The sequence below is a fragment of the Halictus rubicundus genome, chromosome 14 (genome assembly GCF_050948215.1).
Source record: "Halictus rubicundus isolate RS-2024b chromosome 14, iyHalRubi1_principal, whole genome shotgun sequence".
NCBI classification, from domain to species: domain Eukaryota; kingdom Metazoa; phylum Arthropoda; class Insecta; order Hymenoptera; family Halictidae; genus Halictus; species Halictus rubicundus.
Window position 1 is genome coordinate 8,373,782 of NC_135162.1, and position 22,305 is coordinate 8,396,086.

The following is a 22,305-nucleotide window of genomic DNA, read 5'->3' on the forward strand; positions in this document are numbered from 1 at the left end:
CTCTACAAAATTAGTGTGACTTTAGATTATATTTTTTATTAAACAGTTTAAACAATATGGAGAAATTGAAGATCGGAAATTGAGTTCTATATGGCTATGTGATTTTATAAAAGTCCAAGATTACATGTGTACGATCACTTAGTGTGAAACAATCTACATATAAATGAATCTACAGGCCATAGGTATGCACCTGCAATATTTAAAAGATTAACAATAAATAATCTATTGCTAGTTTAACTTTATCCGTTAGACAACGGTTAGAACGTTGCGTATTGCATGATACCCGTAATCTATATTCGTGTGATTTCGTTCAATAAGATTTAAAAATTGAACCTAAAGGATGAGGTTCTCAACCTTAGTATTATATCTGAACAGAGAAATATTACCTTCTCAGACACACGTGTTACGATTTATAACGCTAACCTCTCCGAGATAAGATTACGTGTGCTGCAGTAACGTGTCTTTCATGCATGACATTTTGAACCTTATTGTTACGTCAGTACCAGCCGGTACCGAATAATTTTGGGAAACATTCGAGTCGAGGATACCCCGAAAAATGATAGAAAAGCTGCCAGAAACGATTAATTTTCCAAAGGAGGAGGAAGCAATTTTGGAGTTGTGGAAGAAATTGGACGTTTTCCAAAACTGCCTGAAACAGTCCAAAGATAAACCGAAATATGCATTCTACGACGGTCCACCTTTTGCCACCGGTTTACCTCATTACGGACACATACTAGCCGGCACGATCAAAGACGTTCTAACCAGGTATGCTCACCAATCTGGTTATCATGTGGAGAGAAGGTTCGGCTGGGACACTCATGGTTTACCTGTCGAATACGAGATAGACAAAACGCTGGGTATCAAAGGTCCCGATGATGTCGCTAAGATGGGTATAGCAAATTACAATCAGGAATGTAGAAAAATCGTAATGCGATACGCAACCGAATGGGAGTGTATTGTGACTAGAATTGGTAGATGGATAGACTTCAAGGATGACTATAAAACTCTTTACCCTTGGTACATGGAATCCATTTGGTGGATTTTCAAGGAGATGTATAACAAAGGTCTGGTCTATCAGGGTGTTAAGGTAATGCCTTTCTCGACCAGCTGTAACACACCGCTCTCTAATTTCGAATCTGGACAGAATTATAAAGAAGTCGTCGACCCCTCTATAGTAGTCTCGTTTCCTTTGGTAGACGAGCCTGGTGTCTCCATTCTCGCGTGGACCACTACGCCTTGGACCTTACCCAGTAACATGGCTCTTTGTTGTAATCCTAATTTCGAATACGTAGAAGTCAAAGATCAAACTTCTGGTAACGTCTATATTATATTAGAATCGAGTTTGGAGCTCGTATACAAATCTAAAGACATGTACACTGTACAAGGTAAAAGGAAAGGGTCGGAATTAAAGGGGAAGGCATACGTACCTCCTTTCCCATATTTCCTACACTTGAGAGAAAAAGGTGCTTTCAAAGTATTAAACGATACTTACGTTACCGCAGAAACTGGTACCGGTACGGTTCACCAAGCTCCTTATTTCGGCGAGGACGATTACAGGTGTTGTTTAGCAGCTGGAGTCGTAACGAGGGATCAAGAAATGATATGTCCTATTGATAGCTGTGGATGTTTCACAGAACCGGTTCACGATTTCGTTGGGAAATATGTGAAGGATGCTGACAAAGAAATCATTAAGTATCTCCAAACGAATAAAAGATTGATTCATTCCGGTTCTATTAAACACAGCTATCCATTTTGTTGGAGATCCGACACTCCGTTGATTTACAAAGCTGTACCGTCTTGGTTTATTCGAGTAGAGTCCATGAAAGAGAAACTTGTCGCAGCCAACAGCAGTACTTACTGGGTACCGGAGTATGTTAAAGAGAAACGATTTGGCAACTGGTTGAGGGACGCCCGTGATTGGGCTATTAGCAGGAACCGTTATTGGGGTAATCCGATTCCTTTATGGATTTCAGAAGACGGACAGGAGGTCGTATGCGTGGGAAGCATCGCAGAATTGGAAGAATTAACGAATACAAAGATAACGGATATTCATAGGGAAAGCATAGACCACTTGACCATCCCTTCGAAACGACCTGGATATCCGCCATTGAAGAGGGTACCCGAGGTCTTCGACTGCTGGTTCGAATCTGGCTCCATGCCGTACGCACAGATGCATTATCCCTTCGAACGTAAGAAGGAGTTCGAAGAAAATTTCCCAGCTGATTTTATCGGTGAAGGTATCGATCAGACTCGTGGATGGTTTTACACTCTTCTAGTTATATCGACTGCTCTTTTCGGGAAAGCTCCGTTTAAAAATCTTGTCGCCAACGGTCTGATACTGGCCTCAGATGGACAGAAAATGTCTAAACGTAAAAAGAATTATCCAGATCCGATAGAAATCGTGAACAAATACGGAGCGGATGCTCTTCGTTTGTATCTAATTAATTCACCTGTTGTGAGGGCTGAGAATCTACGTTTCATGGAGGGAGGAGTTCGAGATGTTATAAAGGATGTATTTTTACCTTGGTACAACGCGTTCAGATTTTTAATGCAGAATATCGAGAGATTCGAAAGAGAAGAGAAAACTACTTTCGTGTACGATGATGCTAAAGACGTAACTTCTAGTAATATAATGGATAGATGGATTCTATCTTTCACTCAAACATTATTGCAATTTGTTAAGAAAGAAATGCAAGCTTATAAATTATACACGGTGGTACCGCACTTGGTCAAGTACATAGATAATCTCACTAATTGGTATGTAAGAATGAATAGAAAGCGCATCAAAGGCGACGGTGGTTTAGCCGATTGCCAGCAGGCATTGAACACATTGTTTTCTGTTCTTTATACTATGGTACGTATAAACGCCCCGTTCACGCCATTTTTAACAGAATTTATGTTCCAGCATTTGGTAAAATTACTTCCACCGTCTAAAACAAATATGGACAGTGTTCATTACCAAATGCTACCTCAGCCTTGCTCTCAAATAATTAACGAGAACATCGAGAAAGCTGTATCGTATATGCAAACGGTGATCGAATTGGGACGCGTTGTGAGAGATAGGAAAACAATGCCTATTAAATATCCGTTACCAGAAATCGTGGTAATTCATCAAGATGCTGAAGTATTGAAGGAAATAGTCTCTCTAAAGGCGTACATTCTCGAGGAGCTTAACGTGAAGGAATTAACAGTTACCACAGATAAGCAGAAGTATGGTGTTACGCTGAGAGCAGAACCAGATCATAAAATACTCGGAGCCCGTCTCAAGGGAGAGTTCAAATCTGTTATGCAAGCTATCAAGGAACTTTCCGATGAACAGCTGCAAACGTTCGTTGAAACAAAAGAAATTATGGTGCAAGGACACAAACTGGGAGAACAAGATCTACGTTTGATGTTTAGCTTTACTGGACCAGCAGCTGAACAATTATCAGAACAGTACGAAGCGCATAGCGAGGGAAATGTTTTAATTCTGTTAGACGTTACTCCGGATGAAAGTATGCATAACGAAGGAATAGCGAGAGAAGTAATCAATAGAGTTCAGAAATTGAGGAAGAAAGCACAGCTGGTCCCATCGGACGAAGCGATTGCGTATTACGATATTCAAGATAAAACTAGTAATCTGACGAAAGTGATTGTTAGCCATAAAGAGTTCATTGAGAATTCGACTAAAACGCCTCAAGAAGATATGTCCAAGATGCCGAAAGGAACAAGCGTAATTATAGAGGAGATGCAGAAGATCAAGGGAGTGAATATGAAATTGGTTCTGGTAAAATCTGGGCATCAGAATAATACGACAAATGCAGAACCATTATTGAAATACGTGAATGTTGAAGTCGTAGATATAAAACCGAGACTTGGCGCAACAAGTTCTGTTGGTACTATTTTATTAGAAGCTCCGAAAACTTTAACTCCTATTTCGTATGAACAATTAACGCGAGAGATTGAATTGCTGTTTGGTATTCATGGATGTCCTTATAAAATGTACATCGATAATAAGCCATTGTCGGGAATAACTAACATTTCCTTGTTACATAAACAAACTATACAAATATTGAAAGCTGGAACAGCTGCAAATCAATCGTCGACTATTTTATCAGTACCGGCTTGCAGATATGTTAATGTAGAAAGTTCTACAGCTAAAGGTACTATCTTCCTAGAAAATCCAAAAGAGAGCTTCTGTTTGGATCATGCAATGCTGAAACAACGATTAAAACTCTTTTTCGATAAAGTAACTATTTCCGAACCTTTACCGGCTGTGTTAAATCAGTTGCATGGCAAAACATTGAAGTTGAGTTAACTTAATTTCTTTTCCTCGTTTATTTATTTACCTAAAATATTGTAGTCCAATTGGCTAATTTTGTCTACGAACTATACTTATTTATTTTACATAGGATCAAATAATTTTTTTTTTGCGGGAGAACAATGTGTAATTTTAACAATTTTGTATAATAAAAAGATAATAAATGACTACAATGCGTACAATAAGTAAGTACATTTTTAATACTATTAAATATACATCCTTCAGTTTCCCTTTGCTGTACGCGAAAAACAAAAGCATTTACATTGTATATATACAGATTCATACACTAAAAAACATACGAATGCAGCGAAGTACTGTATAGATATTTATTCACATTCAGTAAAACAACCGCAATAATGTTGCGTACTTACATTTCTCTAGAAAATACTATAGTACAATGTACTTAGTACAGAGGTAATAAATCCTCTCTTCGAATTCCTTTGTTGACGCTATTCGACAGAAATAGTAATGAAATTTATTTTCTGGAAGTGATAAGAAGTGTATCTCACAGTAAAGTTACAATCATGATTATTTTTAATGCATTTATGAATTATGTATATATATACAGTTATTTCTCAGTAACAATGAATATAATGGTGCTTCAAAAATATCTTCACATTTAACTTCCACATTCTAGAATTGTAAGTTTCAATGTTTACAACTTTCTTGCGCTGAAATTAAATGTTTCATTCTAATAACTACAACCTATAATTATATAATTGATATTCATTGCTGAATCCAATAAAAAAAACCAAAAACTTAGAAACATGTAACAAAACGTTTTTGTTTGAAAGTAGTAATATAATACAGCACCATTGTAACCACAGTACATAATATTTATTACACAACTAATTCAACAATCGAATAATATTTATCAAAGAGTAATTTCACATATATTGAAACAAACAAGTATTGTCTACTCGCTAAAGGATTTCTCGGTACAAATTTCATGTGATAACGTACGGTTCTCTTAATCTATTATACCTTTATGTTAACTCAAAAAAAAAGCTTCTCTACAAATATAAATTAATTTCGAATATATTACAAATTCATTTTAACTGAAACGCAGCCGTACTAACTATATATGTATACATATGTATATATATATAGGGTGTGTTTTATTTCTTACTCAGTTTTGAACAATCAATAAAAATCACAATAGACCACCATGTTCTCTTCGTAATGTTAGGAACATATACGTTTAAATGATGTTAATATTACTGTTACAAAATCATGTTCGAAAAAGTACTTCTTGATACAGCTAATTTACATTTATTCAATGTTTCTGATACTATCATGGTTGGGAAAGTAATTGCTGAACAATGAAACCGTGAATATTGCAGTGAGCGCGTATAATGCAAGCGTAGTAGTTGCGGTAAAAAGTTGAGCATAGTGGTATCTAGAATACCAAGCTAAACATAGCATCAGCGTCAAAATGCTCACTAACAGTCTACTCAAATTCCATTCGTTATGTACTGAACGGATCCCTGTACCAGCAGGTATGTCCGAGAATGATTGAGGATTGAAATAAATCGACGATGAATTATTCAGCGTCGACGTCTGCGGCGATACAGAATTAAGCCCAGGCTGATGTACCAGGCAGTGAACTACACAGTTATTGTACAATCCGCATTGTTCCAATGTTTGATTGTCAGGCTGCAATACCCGACCTTTAAATATTAATCGCACCTTTTTCTGTGATTCAAGCTCTATTTGGAAATGTCTTCTGTAAGAGTATAAAACGTGATTATATTTTTGTAACATTTACATTCATACAGGGAATTAAAAAAAATAGTAACCTTTTAAAGTCTCCAAGCAGCTCTTTGAGGCTACCAGTGACTACTTTTTGATCATCGTTTATAAATATCAGCTTTATGCTAATTTCATTCGCATTATTCACTGAAAGATTTTCAGCTGGACATTCTATCGTTTCATTGTTCGTCGATGGTAGTACGTTACTTTCCCCTGCGGTGTTTACTTTAGTTTGCCTCTGCAGCAACGTTGTGTTATCATTGGTAAACGAGTCCATAGCTTCGATGAGCACTTCCTCTGTAGCAGTTGCCTCGGGTGTTCTGAGCGTTTCCGGAGAAACTCCACCGTTCGTACCTGTTACAACAAACGATTGTTAATATTACTGATTCTATAGCAGATAGAACAAGGAAGGAAATTGTTCATACGCTTGATACGTCTATTGTATAATTAAATAGGGTATATTACTTGTAACAGATGGTTCAGGATGACTTTGTTCATTCTCACTGCTCTCAACCGTGATCGGTTCTTCAAATTCTTCTTCTCTTATTTCCATGTCTGGATGACGATCAAAGAAGAATTCACTTGCATGAGTAGATCGAAGCTCGGCCAATTGTGTGCGTGTACGATGTTGCAAAATAAGTACTGTGCGTATTAACGGCTGATCTGTAATACTTGTAGAACACCAGGCAAGCCAGCCTATCAAGAGCACGACCACAACAATAAAAAAATCTGTGACTTCTTCTCCAACACCCTCAATAAGAGTCATCTCTATAATTTAGGATTAACTTGTGCAAGTAAGAAAATAGCAATCAATCCTAAAACAATAATAATACCACTGTGAAACACATAGTGACATATGTCTGTATGTGTTTATGTTTATTATCCATATATTTATATGCGAATTAAAATTCCAAGCATTTACATATTAGAAACAATTGGCTCTTCGTTAATTAGGAAACTGTACGAAATGTTGATGCTACAGGTTTCCCCAGAAAGTTTGTCCAGTTTGTAAATGTGAATTTACAGGTCTTAATTCGTGAAACTTTCGACATAAGACGAAGAAGACCGCAGCGATTAACCAAAATACATTTGTATTACTTTTTTCCGAGTTTCCCGATGTAGCAAATGGATGTTATTTACACGTATCAAAAAATCTGCGTGGAAAGAACGATCCCATATATATTTTTCCGTTACATTGCAAAAGAAAATTCAGATCGCCATTCTTGTCGTTTCTGGTCACTCATTTGTCACTACTCTCACCTTGGTTTATACGAAACACAAACAGAACGAAATTAAAACTGCATCAAAAAACACTTATAAAAATTTCATCTACAAATATCTGGAGATGACGCAAATAGTTTGTGACAGACAGCGATGTACGTGAACTAGTTCATAATTAATGGAAACATACACGTAGACGAAATGCGTTTTCTTTTAATGATTCGAAAACGAAATATTCATAGTCACAGTTCAATTATACAGCATTATAGTTTCTAATACACGAGATGGAGTGCTATAATAAAGGAGCCGATAAAATATATATTAATTTATTCAAATCTTTTGTTGGGAACTATATGCGTCATTAAATAAAATTGTAATTATGCTTTTTAAACGTTTACACTTTGGAAAGTGAATTAATAAAATGCGTTAATGTATGAACCATGTATTATATTGAACGCAAATTTTATCCCACGTATATACGTGTTTGTATACGCCTGTACATAAAATGTATATGTGCGTATAAGCACAGACGAAGTATAGACCTCGTCTGTGGTATAAGTGCATACATACTCTTAATTTCCTGTTTTATATATGTAATTACTATCAAAGATTGTAAATGTAATTCATACGGGACGTTGTTTTTAAAATTAAGATTTTCTGTGCATAATTATATAGGTCAACAATTTAAAAAGAACATACTGTAAATAATTTTTATTTTAAATCTTGTTTGATGGAAATTTAGATAGAGTTCCGTTTGATTTTCGTTCGTAATAACATTTAATAATTGAAAATATTAGTTTAATTCATTTCGAATGGCTTTGAATTATCGCTTATGGCAAATATCCAGAATATGCGAGTGCTGCGCTCTGGTGGACCAGTACCGAACCGGTTCCTGCGTAGCACGGACTAGAATCCATTCAGCATGGTACAAAAGTGATCTGCAATACCGATGTCAAATGAATGTCTGCAATTTCTGCATTTTGTCGATGGAACGCTACCATCGTGTCTTCCTGCAGCAACTTTGCTTTGCAACACTGTTTTAATTATTCTGTGGTTCAGTTCGCGCAGGCGTCAACATTTTCATAACTGGTTCGCGCCTTCGCGAGAAAAATGGCATTGTGGAACAAAGTGTCAGCAGGATTTGACAAAGATGAGGAAACTGTCAATTTTGGGACACGAACGGTCGCAGAGAATAATGGCTCTTTGTACGAGATTTTCACGATTGCTACCATACAATCCGATGGCCAGGTAATTTGTTTTATCTACTTTGTTTCAATCGAGTCTCGTTTGCCGGCTTGCAACGGTCACTTCAAATCCTACTGAATTTGACCAAAAAAACAACGGGACTGTGTTTGTTCAAATTTTTAGCCATTTTTAAAAATAATACATATATACCCGAAGAAACAGATTTGTTGAATAATTCCTCATGGATGCATCTTTACGATTTCAATAATCGTAAATTAAAAACATTAGTCTAAAAAATTGTCTAAAATGCTAATTGTTACAAGGCAGAGCGGCGATATCTTGACAATATATTCCAAGATCATTGAAATCGATGATATTCGGTCCCCCTTTTTTGTATTACCTTAATGCTGATTACTCACAATAATTATTAACAATTTTTTTTCAAGGTGAAAGAACAGCCAAATGTTACAGCATCTGTACAATATTCAAGGCTCTGTGTAGCAATCAATAAGTCGATTACTATATTCGAGAATGATACATGTGAGAAAATGCTACTAAGTGCAACCTTCGATTTGTCAATAGTAAGTTATTGTATTTCTGCTAATGGTTTGTATCTGTTTGTTGTACTGTCGAATGGAGTTTTATATTGTCTTCATCTATTAGCCGAAGAACAAGTAATCTTCACAAAGTAAGTATGGAAACCATATTAAAATATTACACATAAATTGTGAACATAATGGGTGAAACTTTATTTCTTTTAGAAATGTTACAAAAGAGGAGGATCCTGTAGTGACAATATTTCTGCAACAAGAATGCGATGAATACATTGTGTATCTCGTTGTGAAAAGTGGAGCTATCTATAGGTAATTATATGAGAATTTTAATACAATTGTTTATTACAGTCACTGTTATGTTTTAGAATAAAACAGTTCAATTATAAACTTTTCGAAGCTGCTATCTTGGATGGAAATAGTACAACAATAAAAGAACTCGCAGATCAAGTACAATGTACCCAATTATTTAAAGGGTTTATTCGCAATGAGGTTGGACCTTGGAACTTATCTTTAATTGTAACATAAAATGACACAAACATTAAATATATAAATATTTTATAGGTAATACATGCTGCTATAGGTACAATATATGGAGAAACAACAGTAGCTATATTGTGTTCGAATATGCTGTTCATGTGGCCCAGAGAACAGTATTCTAATTTCAATGGAAAGTGTTACAATTACACCAAAGTAAAATTTCTTAAAAATTATGCGTGAGTACCTATGAATTTTTGTACTATTATGCGAATTAATAATAACAGTATGTCATGAATCTGAATGATTACAGTGCAATGCTATGTTTATGTGCAAATAACACATTAAATATGGTATGTCCCCGAACTTTACTTGGTTTGAAAATATACAAAGAGCCAGTATCAGATTTTGCAATCATCGAAGATGACAGCAGCTTGTGTCAAATTCTTATTTTAACAGCAAACATTGATGATTGTAATATGCGTAAATTACGTGTTCTTTCATTTCCAGGTATGTAACACATTTATATCCTATTTCTTTTTTATCACGCTATCTGATATTCTAATTTTTTAACTTCTTTTGCAGATTTTGAACAAAAATTTCAAATAGATGTCCCTGTCACAGCGTATCTTGTAGAGACCATAGATCTACGTGATGAAATAATCTTATTTTTGGAAGGAATTAACAATTGTCAGAATGATACTAACTACACAGATACGATTAGAATAAAAACTGTATCGGAAAGTCTTCCAGAAGATCAGTTGCAACGTTTAATACGGAGAGAACAGTTCGAGAAAGCCGAGGAATTTGCAAGGCAATTCAATTTGTCAACAGAGCCCATTTACTTTGCAAAAGCGTCGTTGCTTATATCTCAATTTGGGCCTTGGGCAAAGAAAAGTTCTGATTTCATCCACGTAGACGAACTTCTGAATATACTCGATAAAATTACAAATGTGCAACACATAGTAGAGTGTTGTAGCAAAGTTCTCGTGCCACAGTACAATCAGATGAGGAAGATTTATTTGTACGCGAGGACAAGAATAACAGAGAACATTGCAGTAATTAACTTTTCAATACACATTGCCAGACGTTTTTCCGGATGCTTGATTATATTATTGATTTTAGAAAATGCCATCCGAGGATCACCTGAACTTTTTGGATTTAATTAACAGTATATTGCACAAGTTAGAAACATTCCACTTGATTTGGGGTTATAGAAAGAATTCCGATTGTTATGACGATGACACTATAAAAGAGTGGATACGATTTTCAAAGGCAAATTTGATGCAAGAGTATATGTCGCACCTAAGTTTGGTAAGAAAGACTCTTGACGTGGTACGATTTATTTACTAATAGATCATTAAACAAATAGACTTGCTTTCTAGGGAGAGATGGAAGCAGCTACCTTGATTTGGTCCAGGCATCTTCCAGACATAGCAGAACATTTATCTGTAGAACTTATAAAAGATACATTTTCAACTCTCCCGGAGAATGTTTCGCCAACTAAGCTTTGGCCGTGGTTGTCGCATTTTATACCCACCTTGCTATCTCTAATTCCGAGCGCGATATGCGAAATCATCATGTGGGGATGCAAAAAGATTAAATCGTTCGAACAATCGTATCGCAAATCATGGCCTCAGATCGGAATTGATTTTAGCAACAGATTCATAAGATTGCTCAAATTCGAAGAAAATCATCAGTTTGCAGATATCTATCAGGACTACGTCAACAAAGAATCGATTAATTTGAAGCAACTTGTTTCTTTGAGACAAGCTATGTCTGATATCAAGAAACTGAAAGATAATTACAGGTAATTCTTTAGATAATAATTCGAAGAAGCGCACATAAAAATAATATGTACATATAATTTTTAGATTAACCATATCTCTTTATGCGTATACTGGAGACCCTATCGAAGTGTCGTATATACTACTGGATAAGATAAATGTTAACATTATTCCGAATTTTGTGGATAATTTTTTAAAGCAGTATATGTTAAATAATTCTTTACAAAATGACTACATTTTTTCTTCGTATGTACAGGTATATATCTTATTTATCGAAGTACCAGAAATATTCAATTTTAATTATGATCATATTTTTATAGAAAATTTTAAAAAGTTCTAAAAGTTGGTGGTCCGGCGAAGAGGCTCCATGGGAGAAACGAGTTGTTACGATACTCGGTCTAATTCAGGATATAGAAGTATATTTACACACAATTATACATTACCTTCAGTTCATGCATCGTTCTAATTCATTTATATTCCAGACTCGATTGCAACAAACATTGGAAGTATTAAAAAAAGCTTCAGTCCCATGGAGTTCAACTATGGTGAATCTAGCAGAAATAAGTAGCAATCTCGATCATGCTCTAGCATCTCAAGTTAGGATAGAGCTTAGTTGTGTCTCGATAAAGCTTATATTGAAGAAGTATGGATATGAACGTATTGGCATAAACGATGTTAGTGAGAATTGAAAATACTCTGTGATATTTATCGGTTGAAGCTAAACTAAATACTTGTTTCTCTTCTTGAAGAAATTAATCTGTCGCATAATCAAGGAAAATCGTGAAAATATGATCTCGGATATTCAACAGATAACGAAAAATGATCCATCATCGCAAAAAAGAGCGTTTGCATTGTGTATAAATCACCACTTAACTAGAGGGTGAGCGATTTAAATTAATATACACATTTGGAGATGTATGTGCTGATATTAACGATAGTCATTATTTTGTAGAAATATTTCGAAAGTAATGGAAATATTCAATTGCATGGAGGCCAATACTTTATTATTTTGTTGCGAACAAATCGTGAATTATGTGTCTGCTAGCTTGACATTAAAGGTGAGCCATAACATTCTATTTCACGAAAGCTGGACTTGAAAATTATTATATAATTTGGTATTTAGACTACACCTAAATATATTGAACACTACATCGAGATGTTCGGTTGGATAAACTTACAATTGGAAGACATTTCGAACAGTTGCAAAGCCCAGTCTAATTATTGCAACAGTGTCGTTATTGATATGACCGAAGTGAAGTCACGATATCTATTAAAAACTGAATTCCAAATTCACATCACAATACAAGAATATCTGTTGGAGAAAGATAAAATATTGCAGGATTACATTGAAAAATTGTGCAACGGTAAGAGATAATCATTTTTCCACTAGGAATGATAATTGTTTAAATTTTGAATCGTTCTTAATCAAATTTTAGAGGATGTGCCAAAGGATGGTGACTTTATTACTGCATATAGAAAAATTATAAAAATTGCCGGCTTGCTCAAGTTAGAACGCTTCAACGCTGTATATATGTTGTTGGAGAGAACGAAAAATATAGGCATATTTAAATATTTCGCCAGGTAAATATATTCGCACACGTAAAAGTTGAGTGTAAAATAATTTGTTATTATTTATTACCGCATAGATCTATAGACGGGCAATCAAGTTTGATACCGGATGAGTGCCAGTACATATACAAGATGTGTTTGATGATTTTGCAGCAGGCCGAAGTGGATGAACACACTGCAATTGCTATGCAAAATTTAAGTTCTTCCGCGTTGCGTGTTTGTGGAGATGGTACGTTTCTTTCATTTAACACTATGTTTATGGGGGCGCTTTCTAACTTTATAATTTACGATTATTAAGATCGTAAAGATGAGGAATAAAAATTTCACACATTCTCATTACTTTTTATGAAGTAATGTGAAATAGCCACTTTTAGTGTTCCGTAAACCTGGTGTTTATAAAAGATTTCTCGTGGTAAGAATGAAATTGTGTTTCAGGCGAACTGCAGTCTATATTATCGTTGGTTGTTTGGGTTAATTTGTATCAGGAATGCTTCAATAAAGGCAACAAGTATGGCTTGCATCTCTTAGATGCACAGCAGAAAGAAACTTCGAATTGGAAATTATACGCAGTGTATAAAGATTTAGCTGTTGCTGCGGACGAATTCTTGTTAGCATTGTTCAGAGATATGATCTCTATGCAACAACTTCATCTGGTCACACCGGAAGCTTACGTTACGAATTTAACGGTGGTTGAAAATGAAAATTCTGCTCAGGAGCTATTGAAAAATGTACTATGCAAGATGAGAAAATTAACAGCGGAACATAACGATTGTTGCTTGCTAGAGATTATCAAGTCTCTATATTTCCATTCTTGTCTTATGTCGGAGAAAAATTCTGAAATTAAAACGGTGTATCACCACTTTGTAATGATACTGTTAAAAAAGGTAATCAGTTCGCGAACATTTGATCTTCATCTTGGACTGTCCTGTTTGTTCATGCTACCCGAAACGGATGCATGCAAATGGATTTCTTCTGCTTGCAAAGCGTACCAGTTGGATTGCACTCGACACTTTAGAATATCGATTCTTGCATACGAATACCATCGTTTCAGTAAAAGGCAATCGTATTTGAACATTTACAAGGACAATATAATGGTGCACTCCTGGGCGCAGAAACTATCGAAATACTCCATCTCGTACACAGAAATTTTAACAAGCGATGCGACGTCCAGAAGAGAAATACTGAAACATGTTATGCGCTACAATGGAGACAATACGATATCCTTGTGCCAAGATTTTTGTACCGATTTTGGTTTCGACGTCCAAGACTGTTTGCTAATCTACCTGCAAATACTAATCAAATCTTGGAATCCGAAATTAAACTTATCCAATTCGAACGGAAAGGAAGAGTTGCACATCGACGAGGATGACGTGAACGATCTGAGAAGAAAGTGCGCAGTAGTAGCTGCAAAAATTTCGAGCGAGGTCTCCTTAAAAAATTTCGTCGCCACTATTTTATCGGAAGTGAATTTTTATTATTACGAGATATTTATAATTCTCATGGATCTCGTAGAAGATAAGAATGTCGAGCATAGAAATTACTTATGTTTCTTGCAGAATTATACTCGGAACAGCGAACCCACGCAAGTAGAACGCGACGAGTGGATGCATCTCAATCCGGGAAACACGTCTCTGCCGTATATAGCAAATTTTCGATTACCTTTCTTGCCTAAGGTCGAGTTATGGACACTCATAACTCCGGAATTGAACTTGAAAAGTTACAACATGTGGTTGGATATAGCACCCATTTTGAATTTACAACCGCATATTATATGCACGCTGGCGATCAAGGGAGAAGTAACACGCACGTGGGGAAATAAACACAAAACAGATGAGTGGAGCCTGTGTCCGAAAAACAGCAGCTTGCTAAACGATATAAAGAAGTGCATAGAACGAATGACTGGGCCAAACGCATTGTACTATGCCACTGCAGCGTTATACTACGTTGTGAATCACACACCCCCCGGTGCTGATCGAGTAGCCGCTGTCAAAGAATGTTACAAGCACGCTCTGTTGTCGGTTCAGAAGTCTACCAAGATCGAAGAGGGAATGCTCGAGAAGATCAAATTCAAATATTTAGATTTTACGTCGCAACATATTTTACGTACTTACGGCTTGGGAGTCCCAAAATATCTATCGTTGATCGGAAACCCGTATAAATTAGTTCGCGAATTATACACGGACGAAACTATACCGCGAAGGTATCGATGTATTATAGATCACAGGCCTGATATCAATTCCGCAGTTAATGCGATCAATGAACTGTTCTCCATAAATATAGTGAAGCTGCGGATGGATTTATTGCAAGAATGGCTACAGCCGGACGCGAGATACATGAAATTCAACCAGAGTATTACGGATACATTCTCGATGATCTCGAGTTTAGAACCGAACTCGAATTCCGATGATAATTTACGGAGGTATAGAGTTGTATTTGTAATTAACAATTGTATTTGTAAAGCTGTGTGCTCATTTCTTTGAAGATTTTTAAATCCTGAATAATGTATTTCTAGGGCATGCTACATCCTGGAATATGGAGACATTGAATTGTCGGCGAACTTTTTAATAAATATAAGTTTCGGTGAGAATTACGAGGACAACAGTCCTGAAACGTGTTACAAAGCTCTCTACGTGTTGCAGTCCATAGTTGACACTGTTCAACTGGAAGACTTAACTAAACGCAATATTCAACAAATTAGGTTCGTACATGTACATTCGATTTCGATTGTTCGTTTAATAATTTCGATAATTATTTCTCAGGAAATATATGCACTTTCTGAAGTACATATATAGACTAGAATCATTAGGAATAATGTATAGCATAAATACATTCACAACAAGTTCCAAGCATGAACTGGTGCACATGTTAATGAAAACCCAGAGTCATTCGTCGCAAGCTCTCGTTCTTGTTGCACAAATGTGCGTAGACTTTAAAATATACGAATACACTTTGTGGAATCAAAATTTGACCAAATTAGCTAAGTTATTAATGGTAAAGTTGTACAAAGTTAACAGACAAATGCGGAAATGTCGGAAGTTTGTGTACTTATATGTTTCTTTTTTAGATCAATGAACTGAAAAGGATATTATTACAAGTACGAAACGTAAGTACGATTGTAAACTGCGATGGATACTTGTTAGGATGGCAAGCGATCATTTCAGAGCCATTCAGGAAAATGGATTTGAATCCCACTCAGGAGCAAATGGACAATTGCCTCGAAGCATTGCAATTGTTATACTCGTGCCCTGTTGTGCATATGTTACGTTTTAGTGACATTATAAAGTACTGTTTCCAGTGCCAACAGCCCCATTTAGCCGCTGCAATTTTACCTTTTCTAAATGGCAGTGACAAAGAATACGTTTTAGAGGTGAGCAATTTTATTTTTAATTCATCTTACGATTTTTCGGAATGTATAGATTATTTTTAAAAAACTGCATAAACGTTTAGAAAATCAAAAAAGCAGCGAATTTTACGAAAATCTTGGAAGACTTGAACAACTTATCATTAAGTGGAATACTTTGTGTGCCTTATGTAAGTACAATATTAGCAGTCAATTGTTTGAAACTTATGGGATAACTTTAACTGTTACTTTTTCAGTGTAATAAAATTATAGAAAATGCATCGGTAGGGACCGAAATTCAATGAGACATAAATAAAGTAATTACTTTCGTGTGTTGTATCAATGTAATAGGCTAAGTATTATTCACACAAATTATTTATTATCAATCCAATGAATTGTTAAGTTGTATGAAACTTTATTATTTGTACAGCAATATATACATCTTACCCAATGATTTTATGAAAAATTACTCGACTACACCATTCCATGGATCATCGTAATCTTCGATTAGTAAGTTCTTATTTCTAATTAATTTTATTTCTATGCTTTCCTCAGCTGGCTTAACAGACGTTAAAATGCAGCGATGCACTGTTATGAATGCAGGATTGCTATTACTCCTGCCGATTACTAAATCAATCTCATCTTCAACCTCGATCTAAATATAGTAAATAGTTAATAAAAAATATAAGAATTAATAAGTTCATTCATTGCAACTCCATGATGGTACTCTTTTCTATTTTGAAAATGATCCTCACCGTACTGCTCTTTTTTAAACATTTTTTCCCATTGACGCGAAGATTGCTGTTGTAAAATGCTTTGTCTATTTTGCTAGAATTAAATGAATTTAAAAGTTATACATAGGGTATAAATACAAGTGTGTAGAATTAATTATACTACCTTATAATTAAGAATTCAGTTACTTCTTTAAATAACGTGTAATAGCAATAAGAACCTACTTGCGTGACAAACCAAATCCCGCTTTGGCAATGGCATCTAACCGAAGGGAAGGTACAGAGGCATTTACCACTTTTGCACCCGGTGTCTGTAGATAATTATCAATCTCTATCGAATCCTCTTCATCGCTACTGTCTGCTTCCTATAAATGAACAGATAAATGCATTTCGTTTTTGTCCAGGCCAATATAAAGGATAATTTTATATCATTGTAATTACTTTACTCGAAACCTGCTTCTTGCTTTTGAATCTTTTCTGTGTAATAGGATCGAGGCACTGTCGTAAACAAGAGTAGGTTGGACGTAACTTATATTGTTGGCAACTAGATATCAGAGTTGTTTCGAATGTATGAATTATTCGTTTATTTTTGTATACCGTGTGTCGTACGAGATTCAAAGTAGTTCTCCACAACATCGTGTTTTCAGTTACAATTTACAGTAGAGAAGAAACTAGAGTACTCATGATTAGAGTTTCACGTCTCTGATGCTGCAACCCGGTTGTTCAGAGCTGTTCAGAGCCCAACTGATTTCAAGAATGATCACAGACGAGGTCAACGACTTGGTGGCGCCTGCTCGCGGCAGATCATCGAAACTTCTAATTAGATAGTATCGCTGATCGTCTGTCAGATGACGCCACCGAGTCAATTTTTATTAAAAAAACTACAAACAGAGAGAAGATATAATAAACAATATTTTTATACCTTATCTGTGATAGTATCTCGTTGGTGTCCAGGCTAAAGATGATGTAGGTTCTGATCCAAGCTAAAAATTAGATTAAGGGGCAGCACTGTCCCAGGACTATCTTTCTTGGGTTAAAAATTCTCAATAAGTTGTTTATTGTTGTTGGTACATTTAAATTTAATATTCCGAAGTCAGGATTCCATAGAAAGGAAGAACGCTCCTTTTATCTCCGAACAATAACAAATAATCCCAGAACTAAGAATCAAATCGCAGAACTGATCTGCGAGAAACGATGCAGCATTTGCAGTTGCAGTCGAGCATTCAATGAAGTCAGATGTGAATATTCATTCTGAGAGAAGAGAGTTGTGTATCTACTTTCTATTTCATAGATACACATCTCAATGCAATGGAAAATGTTCATAAAGTATCACACGCTTATATATTACAAAACATTTGTTAAAAAACAATTTTTTTTAGGAGAAATGAGACTCCCTCCACCCCCTGGGGTCTTCGAGGTTTGGGAGTGCCAGGGTTAAACGTAGGTCAAGGCAGATCAATTCTCCCTTTTCTGTGGCAGTATAATTATCGGCGCAGAAAAATGAGTTACATCATTCCGACGATAAAACCGAAATATTTATGCAACCGATGGAACAGTTTTATACATTAGACGCTCTGTAATTATGATCCTTTTACAAAACCGTACACTTTCCCAGGCATTATCGGCGATTGTAAATCTTGTTGTATTCTTTCTCCAATGATCTCATCAGGTCGTTCGTTTATAAATTATGCGATTATTACTCCGACGTGTACCGGGGAATGCGATAATATTATACTTGTGGAAACCAGGATATTGCGACAGCTACGAATTTATATGATTGGAGAACATGGGGAAGTGTTTCGTGTTAACGTCAGCATCCCTTCAACAAATCTTTTAGCAGATCTCGTAATAGAGTTCGTTAATGATGATCTATATCAAACTGGACAAACCTATTTTCAACATTTCACGTAGCACAGGTTTAATTAACTCTGATAGTAACCCGCCATTAGCAAGAGCCCGGCTTTGGGAAATATTTCTTGCAGTTCCGAGTTAAATCCTGGCAAGAAGAAATTTCGACATCGCCGATTCGACGTCATGCCGTTAATTGTAATTATTCTATTATTGCTTGCTCGAGGAAAACTAGAACGTGTTTATTACAATACTATCGCGTACATTTACCGTTTTATGATTCTTCTCGTACTGTTATTTGCGTAAGGGCCGGTTAATACGTACGCGCCGCAATTGTTCGGCAACAGAATTTCGAAATTTTATTGTTTTCGTCATTGTTGTACACACGTATGTACAAGTACTATGGGGGGTGCCAATTACTCTGCCTACATTAATTATACTTATTTTTAAAAAGAGATATATAACATATATATTAACTGATATTAATGAAAAATATCTCTTTTTTAATATCTGTTACGCTTTAAAAATCGTTAAAGTAGGCACAGTAATTGGGTCCCTTGCCCTAGGGAAATTTCAACAGGATATCCTACACAGTATAGGTAATAAAAGAGGCGAGAATGAAATATTACTACACGAGTAGAGATTTTTTGACTTGATCTTGAACAGTTTCTTCCATTTCGCTGGAAGCAGATAGTCGTTCATTTTTGTAATGATTATAATTAACATTCCTCTCGCCGGCGAGTCGTTACCTGCCTATCTTCTGTTCGCATTTTCTCGTATAACATGAGTCAGCTTGTTACTTTTACTTCTCAATACCATCGAATGCACCTTCCTGCAAAGATTCTGTTTCGCCGTTTTTTAATCAGTCGTTTAACATATCGGATTCCTGCGTCGATGAAAAACCGGGCTTCCGGTACAGATAGAATTGCAACGAAGGATTTAATTGCGAGGAAGTAATTGTGCTCGATTGCACACGCGAAGAAAAGTACGTCGCACGGTCGAACGTGTGTTCGCAGCTTGCAGTTTTGATAGATGGTCTTACGTACGAAGAGATAAACGGAACGGATAGCAATCGATAACGGCTCGTGCTTCAAGATCGCCGATCCGATTCGTGCCGATTCGAGCCGAGCCACGTTCTAATTTTAAGCGGTTCCGTGGAAACATAGTCTTCCTCGCGATGCACTTTCTCCGTCTGTTTCCGCGGAACGTATCCTTTTTTCTCATCGTGCCTTTCGAATATCATCGAGGAACTTTTCTTGGCCGAAGTCTCCGCGTTTTTGTTCGTTTAGTCTACACGGTCTTACACGGCCTTACACGACTCCCCGTTGCCAATTAATTCCGTACGGTGGAATTATTTATTAGTCCCTTTTCGCTCAGTGAAACGGCACAACGTCGGTTTTACCAATGGCCGTAAAAATTAGTTTCTAATTTTTATTTTGGCCGTAGAAAAAAATAATTTTTCTCTTCAGCTACATTTTATAAGCTAAATTTGTAGAGTCGTCCGATGTCGAAGTTGATACTGCGTTTGCTATAAAGTCGATTTCGCGAGCTCCCGAAACGTCGACTCGTTGCATCAACGTCTCGCGATTAGTCAACGTTGCTCGTAACGGAACGGTTTTGTCGCTACTTCCAAGGCATAAAGTGGCTGTCGTAAAAAAAAGCACGTAAATTAATTAGCTTAAACGGAAGCCGATGCGGAAAGTAAAAATTATGTACCACTTTCCTCTGCTCTGTACGGCGTCGTAAAAACTTCCTGCTTCTGAATTTTTCCCGGCGAAGCGTGTGTCGTAATGAACGTAACAAGAATCCGGTAATTTCCGAAAATTGCTGTGATTTTTTCTGGCCGATAAAAAGACCATGGTTGCCCCTTGAAACTCTGGTTTATGGGGTTTTCATAGTTCGTTTAGAACGATTACTCCACCCTTCTGCAATATTCTGCAGCTTCGATTATTTCGGATTATTTGTCAGTTTTCGTTTCGGCAACGAATTCCGGGAATCGTTCTTTCGCAACGATTTGAAGACATTTTCGGGTGCAGACTAGGCTACTATAGTATTCTATTTTTCTCAACTTGCCGGCATATTAGAGGGCAAGGGCGCCCGCCGATGAGTGTGGGCATAGTAGCTGTAACAAATAAAATAACTAAATAGGAACTATTTGAAACTTCGTGCTGGATCACATACACTATGTACATACCGTTTGTACATAAATTAGCATCGAATTATGGGTTCGTTCTCGAGCGGCGAGGATGCTCCCAGGGCCCGCTCTAGGGGGGTGACAACCCGGGCATTTGCCCGGGGCGCCATTTTGGCTTTGGCTGTAAGTGTGAGAAAAATATTGATGTTTTAAATATTCAGTTAATAGAAAATGTCTGACTACCCTTGCCAGACAATTTTGCTAAGAAAACAAAAAGGTCATTTTGTTCAGCGCGGTGCTTAGTGCTTAAAAGGGGCGGCAATTTGTTTTTTTTTGCCCGGGGCGTCGTAACCGCTAGAGCGGGCCCTGATGCTCCAGATAAATGATTTATTGTCCGTTCGATTGCGTTTTTACCAATTCGAAAATTCAGGGACGCTGCATGATAGCGCGACTCACGGTTCAACGCATTTTTGATTTTCATTTCGCCTAAACCACTTCGCGCTAAGTACCGCTTTCCGCACACTATTCCTAGACGGCAGAAAAACTTCTGGTGTAAAGAAGGACACAGTTTCACTCGTGTTATGTTATAATAGAGCACGGCCGAACTGTGTGATGCACGGAACAGGTTTCATTGGCTTCCAGATTTCTTTGACTTATAAAGAACCGATCGAGCAACGGGTTGGCTTGAATTTTGTGCTAATGGAAGTGTGGTATGCAACGGGTTACTTCTGTTTCATTCATCGCACGTGCCTCCGGTTCGCGGGAATTGGAATTCGAATATTCGATGTTCTCGCTATTACGAGCATCGTAAATATTTATCCGAACTCGTGCGTCAAATATTATAATTGGCTGTCGCATTGAACGAGTCAATGTATTGGCTTGTCCGGAAAGTTCGTGCCGATTTTTAACACGTCCGCGGACGCGAATGCTATAGCCTTCATTTTCATAGTGATGCAAAATGACATGAATGCTGCAGCATTCAAATTTTAATGCCAATTTTTATTCATTCAATTTTATACAACCTTAGGTTTTAAGGTAATTAATATACATTTCAAAGTAATGACCAACTGCCATTGCAACTTATTATTATTGTTTATGTCTAATCAGATTTCGGATAGTACTAGTTTCAAGAAAAATTGTCTATTTTGCAGCTCACTGAAATTTTTACTGTCCGTGAACGTGTTAAGGAAAACTCAAACGCAGTACATTTAAATTTCGATATACATTTATTGAATTACTACAAGTGCCATTTTGTTCCATAATCATTCTCCTTCTTTCAACTTGCGTTTTTCGGCGAAAAACTTTTTAATATGATTTTTTATGTCGACCAAAGAATTTTGCATTGAAGATTGCTTTCAGAAGAAAAAAGCATCAAATGCCTATAATGCCACTCTGTTTCCCTCCATATTT

The 22,305-nt window shown here is 36.4% G+C and overlaps 4 protein-coding genes across 8 annotated transcripts; 2 read left to right on the forward strand and 2 right to left on the reverse strand.

Moving 5' to 3' along the window:
- Window positions 1–29: 29 nt before the first annotated feature.
- Window positions 30–4,485, forward strand: Ilers (Isoleucyl-tRNA synthetase). The gene has a single exon (XM_076800026.1). The coding sequence runs from the start codon at window positions 557–559 to the stop codon at window positions 4,295–4,297; it is 3,741 nt and encodes a 1,246-aa protein (XP_076656141.1). The 5' UTR covers window positions 30–556; the 3' UTR covers window positions 4,298–4,485.
- Window positions 4,478–10,925, reverse strand: LOC143360875 (transmembrane and ubiquitin-like domain-containing protein 1). Of its 5 annotated transcripts, none has more exons than XM_076800035.1 (4): window positions 10,892–10,925; window positions 6,518–6,748; window positions 6,100–6,406; window positions 4,478–6,026 (listed from the first exon to the last, which is right to left on the reverse strand). In XM_076800035.1, the coding sequence occupies exons 1-4, from the start codon at window positions 10,908–10,910 to the stop codon at window positions 5,573–5,575; spliced, it is 1,011 nt and encodes a 336-aa protein (XP_076656150.1). In that variant the 5' UTR covers window positions 10,911–10,925; the 3' UTR covers window positions 4,478–5,572. The 5 variants fall into 5 exon arrangements, with proteins under 5 accessions (XP_076656150.1, XP_076656149.1, XP_076656147.1 ...); XM_076800034.1 differs by having other exon boundaries at window positions 10,865–10,925; XM_076800032.1 differs by lacking the exon at window positions 10,892–10,925 and adding an exon at window positions 7,151–7,665 and having other exon boundaries at window positions 6,518–6,867.
- Window positions 8,248–16,633, forward strand: Rod (kinetochore component rough deal). Its single transcript, XM_076800025.1, has 23 exons — window positions 8,248–8,521; window positions 8,905–9,146; window positions 9,220–9,321; window positions 9,378–9,501; window positions 9,574–9,725; window positions 9,800–9,996; window positions 10,072–10,544; window positions 10,612–10,800; window positions 10,872–11,296; window positions 11,361–11,529; window positions 11,594–11,689; window positions 11,756–11,947; window positions 12,023–12,153; window positions 12,226–12,331; window positions 12,397–12,637; window positions 12,710–12,854; window positions 12,920–13,071; window positions 13,278–15,261; window positions 15,355–15,540; window positions 15,602–15,833; window positions 15,907–16,209; window positions 16,290–16,373; window positions 16,440–16,633. The coding sequence occupies exons 1-23, from the start codon at window positions 8,384–8,386 to the stop codon at window positions 16,485–16,487; spliced, it is 6,111 nt and encodes a 2,036-aa protein (XP_076656140.1). The 5' UTR covers window positions 8,248–8,383; the 3' UTR covers window positions 16,488–16,633.
- Window positions 16,630–17,663, reverse strand: LOC143360878 (uncharacterized). Its single transcript, XM_076800038.1, has 4 exons — window positions 17,355–17,663; window positions 17,139–17,278; window positions 16,938–17,010; window positions 16,630–16,837 (listed from the first exon to the last, which is right to left on the reverse strand). The coding sequence occupies exons 1-4, from the start codon at window positions 17,547–17,549 to the stop codon at window positions 16,649–16,651; spliced, it is 597 nt and encodes a 198-aa protein (XP_076656153.1). The 5' UTR covers window positions 17,550–17,663; the 3' UTR covers window positions 16,630–16,648.
- Between the last annotated feature and the right edge of the window lie 4,642 nt (window positions 17,664–22,305).

Excerpts from the sequence above, each read along its gene's own strand:
- Ilers (XM_076800026.1), top strand. The coding sequence starts at position 557 with ATGATAGAAAAGCTGCCAGAAACGATTAATTTTCCAAAGGAGGAGGAA.
- LOC143360875 (XM_076800032.1), bottom strand. The coding sequence starts at position 6,818 with ATGACTCTTATTGAGGGTGTTGGAGAAGAAGTCACAGATTTTTTTATT. Across the intron at positions 6,407-6,517 it reads TCCTGAACCATCTGTTACAA|GTACGAACGGTGGAGTTTCT; the intron begins GTAATATACCCT and ends TTGTTGTAACAG. Across the intron at positions 6,027-6,099 it reads CTGCTTGGAGACTTTAAAAG|AAGACATTTCCAAATAGAGC; the intron begins GTTACTATTTTT and ends ATACTCTTACAG.
- Rod (XM_076800025.1), top strand. The coding sequence starts at position 8,384 with ATGGCATTGTGGAACAAAGTGTCAGCAGGATTTGACAAAGATGAGGAA. Across the intron at positions 11,297-11,360 it reads AAACTGAAAGATAATTACAG|ATTAACCATATCTCTTTATG; the intron begins GTAATTCTTTAG and ends TATAATTTTTAG. Across the intron at positions 12,154-12,225 it reads AATCACCACTTAACTAGAGG|AAATATTTCGAAAGTAATGG; the intron begins GTGAGCGATTTA and ends ATTATTTTGTAG.
- LOC143360878 (XM_076800038.1), bottom strand. The coding sequence starts at position 17,549 with ATGTTGTGGAGAACTACTTTGAATCTCGTACGACACACGGTATACAAA. Across the intron at positions 17,279-17,354 it reads AGAAGCAGGTTTCGAGTAAA|GAAGCAGACAGTAGCGATGA; the intron begins GTAATTACAATG and ends GTTCATTTATAG. Across the intron at positions 16,838-16,937 it reads GTTTAAAAAAGAGCAGTACG|ATCGAGGTTGAAGATGAGAT; the intron begins GTGAGGATCATT and ends TACTATATTTAG.